The 17,556-nt window shown below is 37.0% G+C and overlaps 1 protein-coding gene across 1 annotated transcript; it reads left to right on the forward strand.

Moving 5' to 3' along the window:
* Nucleotides 1-1,512: 1,512 nt before the first annotated feature.
* On the forward strand, nucleotides 1,513-17,548 carry LOC123873296. Its single transcript, XM_045918094.1, has 2 exons — nucleotides 1,513-3,154; nucleotides 17,537-17,548. The coding sequence occupies exons 1-2, from the start codon at nucleotides 2,117-2,119 to the stop codon at nucleotides 17,546-17,548; spliced, it is 1,050 nt and encodes a 349-aa protein (XP_045774050.1). The 5' UTR covers nucleotides 1,513-2,116.
* Nucleotides 17,549-17,556: the final 8 nt, after the last annotated feature.

Genomic DNA, 17,556 nt, shown 5'->3' on the forward strand with positions numbered 1-17,556 from the left:
TAATGGTAAACTAGGGTAAGTAAAGCCGCATTGATTGTATTGGACGGCTTTTTATACACGTGGAATGTGGATATACGTTTTAACGACTTTCCTAGTGTGGGAATTATATTTGGGAGTCTTTGGGGGTGTGAAAATGATACCTACTCTGAATCTGATAATATATTTTATAATTAGGAGCGCTGGAGAAGTATCTATATAATGAATATTTAGATAGTGGGAATTTTAAGTATGTTTATAGATATTTTTTACTTTCTATGTTTATCTAGATTGGTATCAATTGTATTCATGAGTTCCAGCGAGAATTCAGGGATAACATCAATCAAATTGGGAGACATTGATGACCAAGGATGTAAGTTCGGCCATGTATTTATTCAATGTATTAACAGAAGCTCTGGTTTGACAATAGTACTAGATGTAGCTACAAATGTAGTACAAATGTAATAGTAGTAATAGATGTAGCTACATATAAAACACTAAACAAATACCAGGATGCTTAATTAATGCCGGGGGAATACGCTCTGTCGAGATAAGTCCGGATTTTACGGTTGATTGTCAAACGGATGCTCGCTGTCCGGGACACCCGTAAATAATGGTAAACTAGATAAGTAAAGCCGCATTGATTGTATCGGATGGCTTTTTATACACGTGGATATACGTTTTGACGACCCCTAAAGTGAGGGAATTATAATATTGGTTCTAGGCGTCTATTTGGGGTAAAATAATACTCTGAAATATATTTCTGAATCTTATAACTTTGTTTAACACTAGCTGTAAATTGACCCACCCCTATTTCGCTCAGGTGTTACGTATTTGTCATAATCTTGTGGGGATGGAATTTTCAAAAGATCCTAAGACAAACTGGTTCCAAACTGTAAAATTCTGTATTTTACCTCTTCCACGGCCCAATTTTCCACGAACTCTTTGGGTATAAACTCCAAACATTCAAATAAACAGTTGGGAGTTTATTTACATGCAAGAATATCTGTGGAGTCGAGATAAGACGTGATTATACGGGCCAGTGTTAAACGGCGTTTGCTGTCATGAATTTGTGTAGGCAGTATTCCTATTTCCTATTCCTAGAATACCTACCGATAGCTTTTAGGGATTTAGGGAATAAGTCTTCTCTGTGCAATATAACTGAAGGATGCACGTAAAGGTATTTCACGGGACAAAGATTGAATCAATGAATGTATGATATGAATAAATGAATGGTGTGAATGGAGTGAGATAACTATACCAAGTGTGGTATCATATTATGAAAGGGCTTTACCAGTACATTCTATAACAGATTATTATTTATTTTTATGTGTAACAGTTTTCGATTTATCGTGCAAAATGTTGGAAAAAATACCCGAGTAGGTACAGAACCCTTAGTGCGCGAGTCTGACTCGCACTTGGCCGATTTTTTGTTTACAAATATCAAATGAAAGCCTTTGCACCCTTTTGCACCCTCATGTATAGTTCTGTGTGTTCTGTATATCATATATTATGTATATGTTTGTGTGTGTGTTACGCTGGACGACTTCCATCATCAGCGAAACGTGCCGAGAGAGTCAAATAACACCATATACAGAATGCAGACTACAATCGAAGCCTTCGTTACCTACCATCGGTGCGAAACGGACGTATCTCTAATTATAATATGTAATATTCATGTAAATCAGTACCTAATTAAACCATTCCACAACCAAAAGGATTTCTACTTTCTCTACCAGCTCTGGACAGTCGTCCTTATGTAACTGGCGCAGTCTTAAAGGATATAGTCCTGGATGTTCAAGGTCGTCGTGGTGCATCGCCTAAAAATCAGGTCAACGCCTTCAACTTCCTTGTCAGGACTAGAGAACCTACCAGGAGCTACTGTCATAGGAGCTGCCGCTGAAGACTTCGAGTCATACTGGAAATCGATGGATCGAAGCTCGCCAGCGACTTGGGTTTTGTAAGTACATGAAATCCTTTTTATTGGTTGTTATATTAACTTTTGCGCAGGGTACTATAATATATTACGATCTTTGCTCACCCGCGTAGTTTAATTACAGTACTATTTTAATTTGATGAATTTTTGTTAATTAATTATTCGATAGATAATTTTTACTTAGTTATATTTATAAAAAAAAATATGCCGGAACTTAGTCAAGTAGAACTGTTAGATAGAATAAATAAGTCCCTTAAGTTTTTACCGAATTTTGATGGAAATTCTCACACACTAACTAGATTTATAAATTTAGCCGACGAATTAGTACGCTCATTTTTAAATCCCGCTCAAGAGTATGACCTTTCAAACCTCTCCTTGATTAGTGGTATTCTTAATAAAATTACTGGATCTGCAGCAAGAACCATATCAACCAATGGAATTTCCGATGATTGGAATAAAATTAAAGCTACATTAATTAACAGTTTTTCCGATTACCGAGACGAAATAGCTTTACTTACAGACTTATCATATTTAATTCAAGGTCCTGATACAGTACAAATCTTTTACGAAAAGGTTCAAAATTTACTTTGCACACTTATTACTTACGTAGAGCTACACGAAACTGTCAAAACTACTGTCGATGTAAAAAGAACGCTTTACCAAAAATTTGCTCTTAAAACCTTCTTAAAAGGTTTAAGAGAACCTTTAGGGTCAAGAGTAAGGTGTATGAGACCCCCCACATTACAGACTGCTCTCGCATTTGCCAAAGAAGAATTAAATATAATACATCTGCAGAATAGAACTAAATTTTTCCAAAATTATCATAAGCATACTCGTAGACCTTATTCTTTTTATTCACAGCGTAATTATAACAGTGACACGAAATTCCCTTCTAGATCAAGAAGATATTCAATGTCCCAAAAACACGTTCCTTCAGAACCTCAATACCCATCAAGTACTTATATCCCATGTCAACCTTACCCTGTTCAACAAAATTGCCCACAGGTGGAATTAAATCTACTGGAAGTTCCAGAAACCAAAATTCCTGTAAATTATTATAAATCTGACCAATATTATAACTCCCAAGAAAACATGTCGACCCGGTGTGAAAATGAAATTGACACCGCTGCTGACGATAAGCAGAATTACGAGTTCATATTATCACGTTTGCCCATAGATCAGTTAAATGAAGAAGAGGCTACTAATTTAATTAATTTAGCCAAAGAATATTCCGATGTATTTTATTTAAAAAATGAGAATTTAACTCAAAAATTTCGACAAGTTAACTTCTGTACGATGGAAAAATCGTATCCGATTTCAAATTTAACCGACGTTTTAGACAAATTAGGAAGGTGCTTGTACTTTAGTACCCTAGGTCTTAATTTAGATAATGAGACTTTTCAAAATTTTACTGACAATAATCTTCAAAGTCTGCCAAATTCCATAGCTTACTTAGGTAAAATTTTAGTTTTCTCTACATCGTTACAGGAACATATAATGAATTTCCGTGCTATTTTAGAAAGATTAAGGTGTTCGAATTTTAAAATTAAAATAGATGAATCGGAATTCTTTAAACACGAAACGCCTCTGTGCCATATCTATTCTCCGCATGGCATACAAGCGAACCCAGATTATATTTCACATGTTTTAAATTTTCCATTACCTAACAGTCGCAAAGAAATTAAAGAATTTTTAAGTATCCTTGGCTTTTACAGAAGATTTATACCAGACTTTGCAAAGGTGACCAAGCCTTTAACATCTTGCTTGAAAAAAGGAGCAAAACTTAATCATGATACAGATTTCATTAATTCTTTCGAAAATTGTAAAATTCTTGTAAAAAGTATCCCAGTTCTAGCTTATCCCGATTTTAAACAGGAATTTAACTTGACAACCTTTGCCTCTCATATGACTTTAAATGCAATATTGTCCCAAGGCCCTATTGGCACCGATATACCTATTGCATATGCATCCCGTACCTTAAATGATAGCGAGATTAAATATTCCAAAACAGAAAAAGACTTTCTGGCAGTGGTCTGGGCCACTAAGTACTTTAGGTCATATCTTTTCAGCAGAAAGTTCAAAATCATTTCCGATTTTCCTGATTTATCGAATTTAAAAGACACGAGTCCCCGTATTACGCGGTGGAACTTAAAATTAGCAGAATACGATTTTACGGTTGTTAAGAAAGTAAAGCCTACTGCAGACGATCACTTGAAAGAAACTATACCAGTACGCGTTAATCGCTCTAAAAATTCAAAATCTGTTAAATTTTCAAAATCAACAGTCAAAAATTCTTTTCATACTGACACCACTTGCACTAACTTACCCAAAAATCCCGAAATTCCTATCCAAAGTTCAATTACTCACAACCAAGCTATATACATATATACTTCGAGAAAAAACCGGAAAAAACCCTTTCCAAAATCCCGATTTAAAAAGGCTCAAATAAAATGAATTTTCATATTACATTTTAATTTAGCAGTTAGGTATCTAATCTAACTTCCAAGTCCTCGCGACATTCCCACGATCGAATTTCATCCTACTGATACAAGTACACTATAAGTATATTATTTTATCCAATTAATGCTTTTTAATTAGAAAAGCGCAACGCATCAATTACAGAACTGAGCCATCATAGTCCTAAGGTATCTGGTTACATTTAGCGTATTTTATCAGTTTAGCTTATTTCAAGTAACGTAATACTATAGTACCACCTGCACATTCTTATATCAACCAATTCTAAGGCTTTCATTTACATAGAGGCTGAATGCCCGAAGGTCAGGTCTTCAAAATTATGCGAGCAGAAGATATCACTAACTGAAGAACCAACTTATCCGGAGAACACATCTACTAAAATCATGCTGTTACAGGAGATAGATGAAACCCTCAGAGAGAGCAACTCAACCATTACTCCATGAATCAAGAACTTCTTTAATACTACCAGTATGCCGCAATATTCGGCTTCACTTTCAGCATCACCGAATAATTGCGCATCCAATGGGGGAGGTGTTACGCTGGACGACTTCCATCATCAGCGAAACGTGCCGAGAGAGTCAAATAACACCATATACAGAATGCAGACTACAATCGAAGCCTTCGTTACCTACCATCGGTGCGAAACGGACGTATCTCTAATTATAATATGTAATATTCATGTAAATCAGTACCTAATTAAACCATTCCACAACCAAAAGGATTTCTACTTTCTCTACCAGCTCTGGACAGTCGTCCTTATGTAACTTGTGCAATAAAGAGTTCTAAATAAATAAATAAATAAATAAAATGATTTCCGTATGAGAAACATAAAACGTAATGTCCGTCGAAGTAGTAAAAGGATTCGCTTATCAAAAAGTTTTATTATACACGTTGTCGGTTGTTAAACTGATATTATACCTACCTATTTATCATGCCATACATCAGATATTACTGAAATGTACGAAGGGAGAATCTAATAAACATTTTTTTTGCGTCCATTGAATACTTATTTATTCGTAGTACATTCCAAACAAACGAAGTTTAGCTCTCATTTGAATACCAACCAATCGAACTCAATGTAGAAACGTTCTAGGATAAAGAATGATCAATGTGTGTGGTTTTCCATATTTCCCGGTAAACTATTCGGTTTCAAAGTTACACGGTGTCAAAAATTTACGTAGGTGCCAGTAGGTACAAATCAACCCGTGTACCTTTAATCACACTAATATTATAAAGGCGAAATTTTGTATGTGTGTGTGTATGTTTGTTACACCTTCACGCAAAAATTACTGGACGGATTTGGCTGAAATTTGGAATGAAGATAGATAATATGCTGGATTAGCACATAAGCTACTTTTTATCCCGGAAAATCAAAGAGTTCCCACGGGATTTCGAAAAACCTAAATCCACGCGGGCGAAGTCGCGGGCATCGGCTAGTCGTACATATTTTTAGGGAAATCTGGAAAACCAAAGACAGATCATATTTTTTTTTTAAATGTGTCTATTTTCATTGACTTTGGTTGCTTAATATATCGTTATTTTCAGAAAGTTATAACTATGTCGTTTGCTTGTGGTCTCCACACTAGGTAGTCTGTATCGCGGGGACCATGAATGACTTCCTCGATGGTTTCACAGAGGGCAGAGGAGAGTTCCTTTTGCGATCTCAATATTTTATACATTACTAGCCGATGCCCGCGACTTCGCCCGCGTGAATTTAGGTTTTTCGAAATCCCGTGGGAACTCTTTGATTTTCCGGGATAAAAAGTAGCCTATGTGCTAATCTAGGATATTATCTATCTCCATTCTAAATTTCAGCCAAAACCGTCTGGTAGTTTTTGCATGAAGGAGTAACAAACATACACACAGACACATACATACACACAAACTTTCGCCTTTATAATATTAGTGTGATAATTAGTGTAATAATGTGAAGTGTGATAATGTGATTGACGGAGAGACTACTCAGCGAAAAAAATTAGAATGTAGATGGTTTATCATTAGGTACGTACCTAATTATAATTGAGTTACCCAACAGGTTTCGGGATTTTTCAAATGCCAATGCCTCCGAAATTGTTAAATGAATCATCACGCGTGGCGTCTAGACATAATGCAGTTTTCTAAGGGCGTGTTGAGAAATACAGAGAGCTGTTACTTAGCTGAAATAGTAAAAATCTCAAAAAAAAAGAAAATGTAATTTACATTATCAGTTTGTAACAAATACTAAGTATTATGTACAAAAAAATACGTATGCGTATAACCCAGTGTGTTAGGGGTTTACGCGAGTCACTACGCAGTGTCACATATTGTACGCAATTGTGAATCAGCCTTTAAGGTCCAAAAATTCAAACGCATAATTATTGACCTGCGCTGCGCGACGAAACGCGACGTGGCAGTGCCTTGCTCCATACAAAATCTATAAACTATACTTACTTAAGTACTTACTATACCTACCACGCTGCGTCTCGCCGCTCTGCACAGATCAAGTGCGTTGGGACCTTTATACTACCTCTTAGGTATTCAGTGGTATTCATCCACAAAGTAATTCTTCGATTCGGAGTTTTAGATATTCCAAGTAGGTATTTTGGTGGTTTTTTTTTTTTTGTGTTGGTTAGTTAGTAAAGCGTGAAAACATTTTGGTTGCTCTATGTAAATATTACTCGTAAGTTTCTAGGCGGAGCGGGAGGCGTGTCATCTAGCCCTCTGCGGCCTGAAGTGCCTCAGGAAGCGTTTCAGACTAATCAAGGGTCTCTGAGGGAGTAGGTACCTAAGGCTGAAATTGAATTAAGTCTGCAATACACGGGAAAAACATTCCTTTTATATTTTAGTTTTTTTTTTAGTTCATTAAAGGCAGGAGCTTAATCACAATTACACCCTATGGAAAGTGATGATGTGGCCTAAGATGGAACGCGTTTACCTAGATGCCTATTCACTTTAATAATACCCGGTTTTTAATTGGGAACTTTTGCTTGAACATGCTTCACCATTCTCATCATCAACCCATCGCCGGCTCACTACTGAGAACGAGTCTCCTCTTAGAATGAGAAGGTTTAGGCCATACTATGTTGCCGCTGGTCAAGGGTGAATTGATAAACTCAGGTACACTTTGGAGAACATTATGGAGAAATCTGAGGCATGCAGGTGACCTGTTTTTGCTTCACCGACAAATCAAACTTCACCGTTAAAATTATATAAGTATATCATATCACTATCCAATTTATTCACTTTTCGGGAACTAAGAAAGTATACTAAATTTTTTACGCCATAATAACTTAGTTCGCAAAGTGAACGTAGCATGTGCCACATTAATCCTTCTCCAGACTCCGTGTGCACTTCCAGAGAGTTTTCTAAAGATGTATGTGCTCAATTTATATCAAGTATTCACAGTTATATACCTGCAGTTACTAGCTGAGCTTTTTTTTCTTTTCGCTTCCTGAAATGAAATGCATCGCGCACAAAAGCTGGTATGTGTAGCTCATTAGTACTGCCAGGATAACAAAAAAAACCCAACATCTCAGGAATCAGGATCCCGGCTATCGGACGCGACTGAGACGTCCCGCGACGTCGCGTTGAACCGGCTCAGGTTGCAGGATTATGAAATAGAAATATTTTTTGTTTAAATACATATTTACAAATCCTTTTGATTCGTCAAAAGAATCTACCACTGGTTCATTGCTACCAAGAATATTCCCTTTGGAACCAGCAAGAAAATCGGCGGTTTCTCTTTTCAAATGAAGGTCATGGTATGAGTATGATTGAACAAAGTAAGTACTATTGTACTCCTTTTGGTAGTCAGAATTGTTAGATTTGTAAGATGATAATATAGTTATGATAATTAATTACGTAAACTCAAAACTAAAGCTACAAGGGTTCCAAACGCGCCCAGGTCTGAAAAAAAAACCGACAACAAACTCAGCCGAAACTTGAAGGTGTTGAAGTATAAAAGAAAGCTAGGCATATAGTGATATAGTGATACATATTTATGATAGACTATGGACATCAATACATTGAGATAATCAAAATTTAGTTGTCAGACTTTGGTGGTACTGGGGTGCAAGAGTAAGACCTCTGATTCCAAACTCACTACCACGCTTTCGAATATCAAAGCTCTCGGATTACTAAGCAATCATGACTCTTGAGGAAAAGCTGAATGTGAAAAATATGAATGAAATTGATTGTTAAACGCGAGGCAAACTTAATAGAGCTTGTCACAAACAGATCCACTTACGCTCAAATTGAGTATTGGTTTGTTCAATACTTCCTGTGGTGGTAATTGCGTAATGCAATTGCAATCAGCAATGAATTGAAATGCAATGAAATTATTACATCAAAGCCAAGTTAGTTTCTTACATTTGTTGAGCTTTAAGAATTGAGATTTTTATTCAGGAAACTAAGGGCATATTGTATTCACCGTACATTTTTCGAATCCATGCTATGCATATTGAAGCCATATTAAATAATGAAGCGGTGACAGTCTAGAAATTAGCTCTAGTATCGAGTATAACTCACGAATTAGTCGATACTAGAGCTAATTTTTTAAACTGGACCCTTTCAAGTAAAGATTTTTATATAAACCTGTGAGGATGATACTGCCATTGGCGCAATTAAAATACCATAAGCCTACGTTGTGGTATTAGTTTACAAATTGCGAAAAACCAAATTAAATTTGAATTTCGCGGGCAGACCCGTCTCATGTCCCTTACGGTGAAAAAAAAGATCTCGAGGAAACCTGCATGCCTGAGAGTTCTCCATAATGTTCTCAAAGGTGTGTGAAGTCTGGCACTTGGTCAGTATAATTATGGCCAACCCCTTCTCGCTCAAGATTATAAATGCGAAAACAAAAGTGTTTTTCTGGTTCCTTTTTACGGCTTAGCCATAGAAAATCGGCACATACTCGTAAATAACTTGTTAAGTTAGAAAAGACTTCATCAATTCATGATCCGATTTGCTATTCTAGGACAACTCTGTAAGGCGATTGTAGGTATCTATTCGTGTTCCAACTTCCAACAATTGTATTTGGGCGGCCGTGTCCGATTTGGGCAGGTAATAATGTAGCAGTGTTTACAGCTCGCCTGAAAGCTCTCTGCTAATGGATGTAAAAGCCGGCTCACTGGCGCTGCCTGATACCTACTCGATGCCCAATGTGGGAGAAAATAAAACTTACCTCTATTTTAGCAGGCTAACCAGGAATCCTTTCCTTTTTTAGGGTTCCGTACTGAACGGTGGGAATGAGACCCTATTACTAAGATTCCGCAGTCCGTCCATCTGTCTGTCAGCGGGTGGTATCTCATGAACCGTAATAGGTAGAGAGTTGAAATTTTCAGAGTTGTGTGTTTCTATAACAAAAAATAGTGAAAAACCAAGATGGTAAGTTTCTAAATGGCCGCTATGCAAATAAAAAATTTGATTTAAGTATTATTATTATAAGTTATACGATGGTATGGAAATTTCGTTGTGCGAGTCCGACTCGCTCTTGACCGATTTTTAGGGTTCCGTACCTGTAGGATAAATACCTGGATTTAGGCAGGATAGGTCACCGGTGGTTTGGAGTCTTATCTTTCTCGTATTCCGTGGATAGTTTCTTCGAAGCACAGATTCGCAGAACACTTCACTTAATTTTAAAGTTTATGTGATTTTAACTTATGTACTTAGCGTAGCGTTTTTACAGTTTAATAGCGGGTTTTTGCGTGATTAATTTAGCGTTATATGAGTTTTTTACACAAGCGGCGCGTGGCGTTTGTACAGCGGGCGTCACGCAGTTAGCGGGTTTCAGACTCGACGTGCGTAAACGCCGGTTCAAAGGTAACTGACAGGTGCGGGGTGTAGGAGCGGGTAATAGGATGGAATTTTATGTGTGCGTGAGTGTTTGTGTGTGTGTATGTATGATAGCGTAATTAAATATATAATAATAACTTAAGTAACTAGAGGGCGCTTACAGTACCTCAAAAGGAAAAACGGAACCCTTATAGGATCACTTTGTTGTCTGTCAAGAAACCTATAGGGTCCCGTTTCCTAGAATCCCTAAACTATCCCTATTTCCTAGTTACCTTCCCGTTGTCCCAGAATCATAAAATTTGGCAGGTAGTTAGGTCTTATAGCACAAATACAGGAATAAATCTGAAAACCGCGAATTTGTGGTTACATAATAGTTTTTGATTTATCGTGCAAAATATTGGAAAAATTACCCGAGTACGGAACCCTCAGTGCATGAGTCTGACTTGCACTTGGCCGGTTTTTTGTTATCAAAAAACAAAGTTACGGCAATGGGCACTAATGTGCTTCAGTGTTCAGTTCACATGTGTAGCAGGAATAAGATGATTCTTTACCCCCCTCCCCCCCTCTCTGATCTTTTAACTGTTAGTTAGTTAGTATACTGACATGACAACGATAGCATTTGTGACATGTGAGCATTGGTCGAGTTTCATCTTAGGCGCTAGGCACAACGGCAGAGTGGAGGGAAACTTTTTTGAAAACTCCACTGTGTTAGTGTGTTTGTGCCTTAATTCTATTAATTTATTAAGTTAGTTATTATTATGATTGCGTAATCGTAAAAAACTTGAGGATAAGCTTTATCTTTCAGAGATTAAAAAAAAATGAAGACGTAACAATTACGGATGGGACAAGAGAGAGACCGCTTTAACATTCAATCAAATAAGCGAAAAATGCTTTATTGCGGGAGCTTTTATGCAATTCTCGTTTTGTAAGTAAAAATAAAATAATAAAAAAAGCTTTAATTAAGTTGAAAGTAAAGTAAACAGACGGGAAAATTCTCGTTGAAATTTCCTCGCCGATACAGACTACTGAGTGTACTTGAAAGGTCGGTAATAAAATAAAGAGAGATACGGTCGGCGTACCAGCATCCATCACGCGGATATTTTATTATTTAAAAATTATATACAAAGGCCCTTTACTAATAAAAATGTATGCATAGGTACTGCTTATAAGTAGCTTAGGTATACGTAGTCAAAACACTCAACTGTATGATATGAACTTTATTTTATAAGTCATGGAAGCTGTTTGCATTTTTTTTGAGGAAGCCCTTTATTATTCATACTAATCTAACTACTATTATAAAAGCGAAAGTGGGTATGTCTGTCTATCTGCAACGTTTTCACAGCCCATTTGTTCGTAATCTGTACCAATTTTGACCTTTGGTACAGGGTACTTAAGCTTACGCCTTGGGGACGGACATACCTACGAGTAAGACGTGCCTACTAAGGTTACTTTTTGTCCCAGAATACCAATTTTTTTTTTTGAAAAAACTTAAACTTATGTGGATGAAAACGTGGAGATAATCTATTTGAATTAAAGATACTTAGCTTAGCTTGCATCCTGAAGACTAATATATGGGACTTTTTAGCTTTTATTCCGGAAAATCAAAGAGTTTCCGCGGGATTAAAAAAAAAACTACCCCTACGCCGAGGAAATCGCGAGCATCATTTAGTAGGCACATAACGTTTTATTTCTTATTTCTTCAAAAACAAAGCTCCTGTACTAAATAAAAGGCGGGCGTTACAATATATTTAAATGTAAGTACTTATAGTTACATTGAAAGAAATAATATGTTATGATTCTCATCCGGAACCGTTTATGGGTATAAAAATTCCCTTTTTGTTTGTGTTGATAGGCATAAAACTTTCACGGTGACCTAAATAAATAGTTCTTTGTTCCAGCAAACAAGAAAAATTGTGATTTGCCCAGATAAAGTTGAAGGCATGAGGAAAAAGCTTAACGTATAAACAAAATAAGGGTAAACGCTGAAAGGGGTCAAGGCATAAAGGGTAAAGAGGCGAAAAAATACCTCTCGTGATGTTTGTGTCAGCATCTGCATTTTTTCGGATGAAGTACGGAAACAAAGGAGAAACGAGTAAAAGGGATAGTGGAAAATGATTCTAGTATCATTTTTAACCCCCAACCCAAAAAGGGGGGTGTTAAGTTTAACGTGTGTATCTGTGTATCCGTGTATCTCTCTGTGGCATCGTAGCTCCTAAACTAATGAACCGATTTTAATTTAGTTTTTTTTTGGTTTGAAAGGCGACTTGATCGAGAGTGTTCTTAGCTATAATCCAAGAAAATCGGTTCAGCCGTTTGAAAGTTATCAGCTCTTTTCTAGTTACTGTAACCTTCACTTGTCGGGGTGTTATAAATTTTTAATTTACACTTGTATAAAATGTAGATAGATAAAAATTATTCTTTACTAGAGGCTGCCCGCGACTTTGTCGGCGTGGACTTAGGTTTTTAAAGATCCCGTGGGAGCTGTTTGATTTTCCGGGATAAAAAGTTGCCTATGTCAATTACATGGACGCAAGCTACCTCGCTACCAAACATACAAATCGGTTAAGTGGATCTAAGGTCTTTAAGAATCCCATGGGAACTTTCACCTCTGTACCTATTACGGTTCATGAGATACAGTCCGCTGACGGACAGACAAACGGACAGTAGAGGCTTACCTAGTAATAGTTGTGGGGCTTCTTACACGAAAGGTCCCGTTGGCACCCTGTACAAAACATCAGTAAGTACAATATGTTTCACTTTCAATATTGTTTTCACTGTACTTTTTCATACCTTTCCATTTTCAAATCAAATCGTACATGAATAAAGTTTAAAAAGCGTGAAATAAAAATTAAATTAAAAATTTAAAAAACCCCCGACACATAAACCTCTAAAAAGTAAAAAATAATAGGTAAATATGTATGGGCCCTTTAAGAATAGTATAAATAGTAAAGTTTTATCCAAGCGCTCGTTGCGCCAGGGGACCGCTACCTATCATAAACTATGAAAGTCATCTGTTGTAGAAAGAATAGTCTTTAGCGGTCCCCCGACGCAACGAACGCTTGGATAAAACTTTACTATTTATACTATTCTTAAAGGGCCCATACATATTTACCTATTATTTTTTACTTTTTAGAGGTTTATGTGTCGGGGGTTTTTTAAATTTTTAATTTAATTTTTATTTCACGCTTTTTAAACTTTATTCATAAATTACCGTTTTTTTGTGCCATTCTAAAACCCAATTTCTATAATAATATAAATCCAATAAGGCAGCTAATATCTCTTCAAAAGTAACATCAATGTTATGTTAATTATACGTTCCATGAAATATTTTTGACCGAACATCACTAAATCAAGAATTATCTGAATGACTCACATAGTTTAACACGACCAAAACGAAATATCTGTTATTAATCTATACATATAATAAAATTGTAGAAAAGTGGTGTTTGTACAATGGAAATATATAAAAAAAAAGTAGCAGGGGTTGTTATTATATCGATGCCGAACCCGAAATTGTAATTAATTATTTTTTTGTCTGTTTGTCTGTTTGTCTGTTTGTCTGTGTGTTTGTGCACGCTAATCTCAGAAACGGCTTATTCGATTTAGACACGGTTTTCACTAATATATTGTAGTAAGCTTCACTTAGGATTTAGTGTTTATTTCATGTCAATCGGTTCATAAATAAAAAAGTTATGTCAATTTAAAGAATCACGGCGCCTCGCGCCTGAGCGTCCGTGGCTATATAAAGCGCGAAAAGTCACTATTCCACGCGAACGAAGTCGCGGGCACAGCTAGTCTCTTAATAAATACATGTCGTTGCTTTAAAAATGTACCCATTTTACGTAGTCGTATAATAGTTCGCTTTTCAAGGTACACCTACGATTAAATTGAAATCGACTTTCACCCGATGAAATCTATACATATAATAAAATTGTAGAAAAGTGGTGTCTGTACAATGGAAATATATAAAAAAAAAGTAGCAGGGGTTGTTATTATATCGATGCCGAACCCGAAATTGTAATTAATTTTTTTTTTGTCTGTTTGTCTGTTTGTCTGTGTGTTTGTGCACGCTAATCTCAGAAACGGCTTATTCGATTTAGATACGGTTTTCACTAATATATTGTAGTAAGCTTCACTTAGGATTTAGTGTTTATTTCATGTCAATCGGTTCATAAATAAAAAAGTTATGTCAATTTAAAGAATCACGGCGCCTCGCGCCTGAGCGTCCGTGGCTATATAAAGCGCGAAAAGTCACTATTCCACGCGAACGAAGTCGCGGGCACAGCTAGTAAGGAATAAAGTGGCTTGTATTTCATTTTGTTTGTTATTGCATGTCAAATTTTTATTTGACATAACTTTCAAAAACCGGTCAAGTGCGAGTCTGCCTCACACATGAAGAGTTCCGTACAAGTTTTTTTTTATGTAATGACAATTCAGTTGTCGGATTTTTCTCTTTACTTATCCACAGGAGTAGAGTGCTTGGGCTATAAGATATTGCTACCTGCCTTTCATGATTCTACGTAAACGGGAAGTACCCAATTTATAAGTTTTGATTCTCTTGAAAGATGACATACAGACAGACAACGAAGTGGTGAAGGAAAACACCGTCAGGAAACCTGCATGCTTGAGACTTGGCCATAATGCTCCCTCAAAGGTGCGTGAGGTGTGCCAATACGTGCTTGGCCAGTGTGGTAGCTTCTCATTCTGAAAGGAGACTTGTGCTCAGTAGTGAGCCGGCGATGGGTTGATCCTGATGATGATGAATTTTAAACGTATTTTGTCAAAGTAAATAAGCTGAGTTCAAGCAGATAAAATAAAAAGAAGGTGCGCCTAATGCATCATCCAAACCTGCGCGACAAAGCGACTACGATGCGGGAACCTCAGCCGCGCGGAGGGTCATCGCCTCCTACGATATTTAATGGTGCCATGCACACCTACGCGACTGCAACAGTCGAGGCTACCTACAACATCTTTTTTTTTCTACAGATACCTACTGAACCCTAAAAATAGATTGACTATGGTTTGGGTTTGGGTTGATTGTTCGTGGCCTTTGGTTGACTGTTGGATATTATAATTGAATTGATGTTTTCTCGTTTAACTGTGATTATAATATTTTATAAATTAGAAACTCCGCGCCTACGATCCAAAGTATCGGAGTTTTCCAAAACATTATTTTCAAATAAATAATTATGTATCCAGGCAACGTCCATCTTGACAACTTGACATTTGCCAATTGACATAATATTATGAACCTCTGTTACAATAGTGAAAGATCCCAGGGCCACCAGCCGTCACGTATTTTCTGACGAACGAAATGTGGACGATTGAGTAGTGTTACTATGTACTAAGAACGCATGCCTACAGACCTGCTAGCTTGCTTAGACGACCAATTTTCAGGTATCAGGTAATCAAGGTACATAAAAACATTACTTACCTCACGTAAATTCTCCAATTTTTTTTAATTTTTAGCAGATTTTTTTTAATATTAATAATTAATTGAGATAAGTAAACTATAAGAGAGTGAGAGAGAAGTCAATATATCCTAATACATGTCTTACTCAGTCTCATGCGCGTAGATAATGATGCCCTCGCGCTCAAACCCACAGAGGCATTAAAATTGAATTTAGGGGATGATTGGCCCTCTGGATCGGTCTGTCTTCTTGTAAAAGGTTTTGAAATAGTTGTCTGGTGGACATATATAAAAATGGAGCATCAGAATTTACGTGCAGTTAAGTAATTACTTATTTTGGGAGCTTTAAAGCGTCTGCAAAGCAATACGGCCGACGCGGGAAGTGTCTGGGAGTATTGGCGACATATTTTTAAGGATATTGCCTAAAATATATGTAAAAATCAGTTTGGCGAATTTACGTGAGGTAAGTAATGTTTTTATGTACCTTGATTATCAGATACCTGAAAATTGTCCGTCTAAGCAAGCTAGCACGTAGGCTAGGCATGCTTTCTTAGTACTTACTAACACTACTCAATCGTACATATTTCCTGTGTCAGAAAATACGTAACCTTTGGTGGTCCTGGGATAAAAGTAATAAGAAAACCAGAAAAGAGCTGATAACTTCCAAACGGCTGAACCAATTTTTTTGGATTATAGCTAAGAACACTCTCGATCAAGCCACCTTTCAAACAAAAAAAACTAAATTAAAATCGGTTCATTCGTTTAGGCGCTACGAGGCCACAGACAGATACACAGATACACAGATACACAGATACACAGATACACAGATACACACGTCAAACTTATAACACCCCTCTTTTTGGGTCGGGGGTTAATAAAAAAGGACACACCCAGTTAATCTGTTCATTTGCTATTCACAAAGGCTCTATCGGTTTGTAATTTGCGATGATGAAAAACGGCGTGAAAATAACACACACAAAACGGCGGTAGACTGATTTTTATATAAGCATTCATGTATTTTTTATTAAAACCACGTATGAAATAAAATATTAGAGAGGAGCAACGAGGTTCCGTACAAATATTAGCCATTTACTTATAGCTTTGCGGGTGTTGGTAATTAGCCATGGTTTTAGCCTACCACTACGTTAAAGCCGTTGACTAATTAGTTAACTTCAGAATTACACCTCTTGGTTTGTAATCAGAAACCTCACATCAATAGATCAAAGCGCTTACCAATGCCTCAGGGAGATACGTAGTTAAAAATGGTTGCTTGTATCCGGTGCATGCATGTGGAAGAAGTGAAACTTTTTCACGTTCGTTTCAAATACTTGCATGGATGTCATTAAAAGTACTTTCAAAATTTTACGACTTGGATGTATTATTTATTTGAAAATTATAAATACAATAACTTTTGTTTCGATATCTGATTTTTAAGTTTTTTTTAACGAATGGACGTTCAACGTAGCACAACTTAAGGGCCTTTTCAGTGCGACGCGGACGCGGACGCGGACGCGGACGCGGACGGACGGACGGTAAAATGTATGAAACCTCAACAACTCCGCGACGCGGACAGCTCCGCGTCGCTCTGAACGCGCTGTTGAGGTTTCATACATTTTACCGTCCGTCCGCGTCCGCGTCCGCGTCCGCGTCGCACTGAACCACGCCTTACGTTTGGCAAAAGACGGGGCATTATAATAAGATGAAATGACAGCCAAACCACAATAGTCAAGAGGAGCGAAAAAAGAAGACGATGAAACACAAGATTTAGGTAAAACAATAATTTACGAAAAAACTTTTTGACCTGGGTCCTCCTTCACCTTTCTATTATCTTATCGTAAGATATCGTCAAGGTCTGCTCCCGTAGGTACTCGAAATACCACGGACATGTACGAAGCGATTTGCCTCCTCGTTTCTAATTCGAACCGCTAGGACATGGAACGCTCTACCGGCATCAGTTTACCCCTTCACTTTTAATATAGGTACCTTC

The sequence above is a fragment of the Maniola jurtina genome, chromosome 16 (assembly GCF_905333055.1).
Source record: "Maniola jurtina chromosome 16, ilManJurt1.1, whole genome shotgun sequence".
Classification (NCBI taxonomy): domain Eukaryota; kingdom Metazoa; phylum Arthropoda; class Insecta; order Lepidoptera; family Nymphalidae; genus Maniola; species Maniola jurtina.

What these genes read in the sequence shown, in the direction of transcription:
- LOC123873296 (XM_045918094.1), top strand. Translation starts at nt 2,117, where the DNA reads ATGCCGGAACTTAGTCAAGTAGAACTGTTAGATAGAATAAATAAGTCC.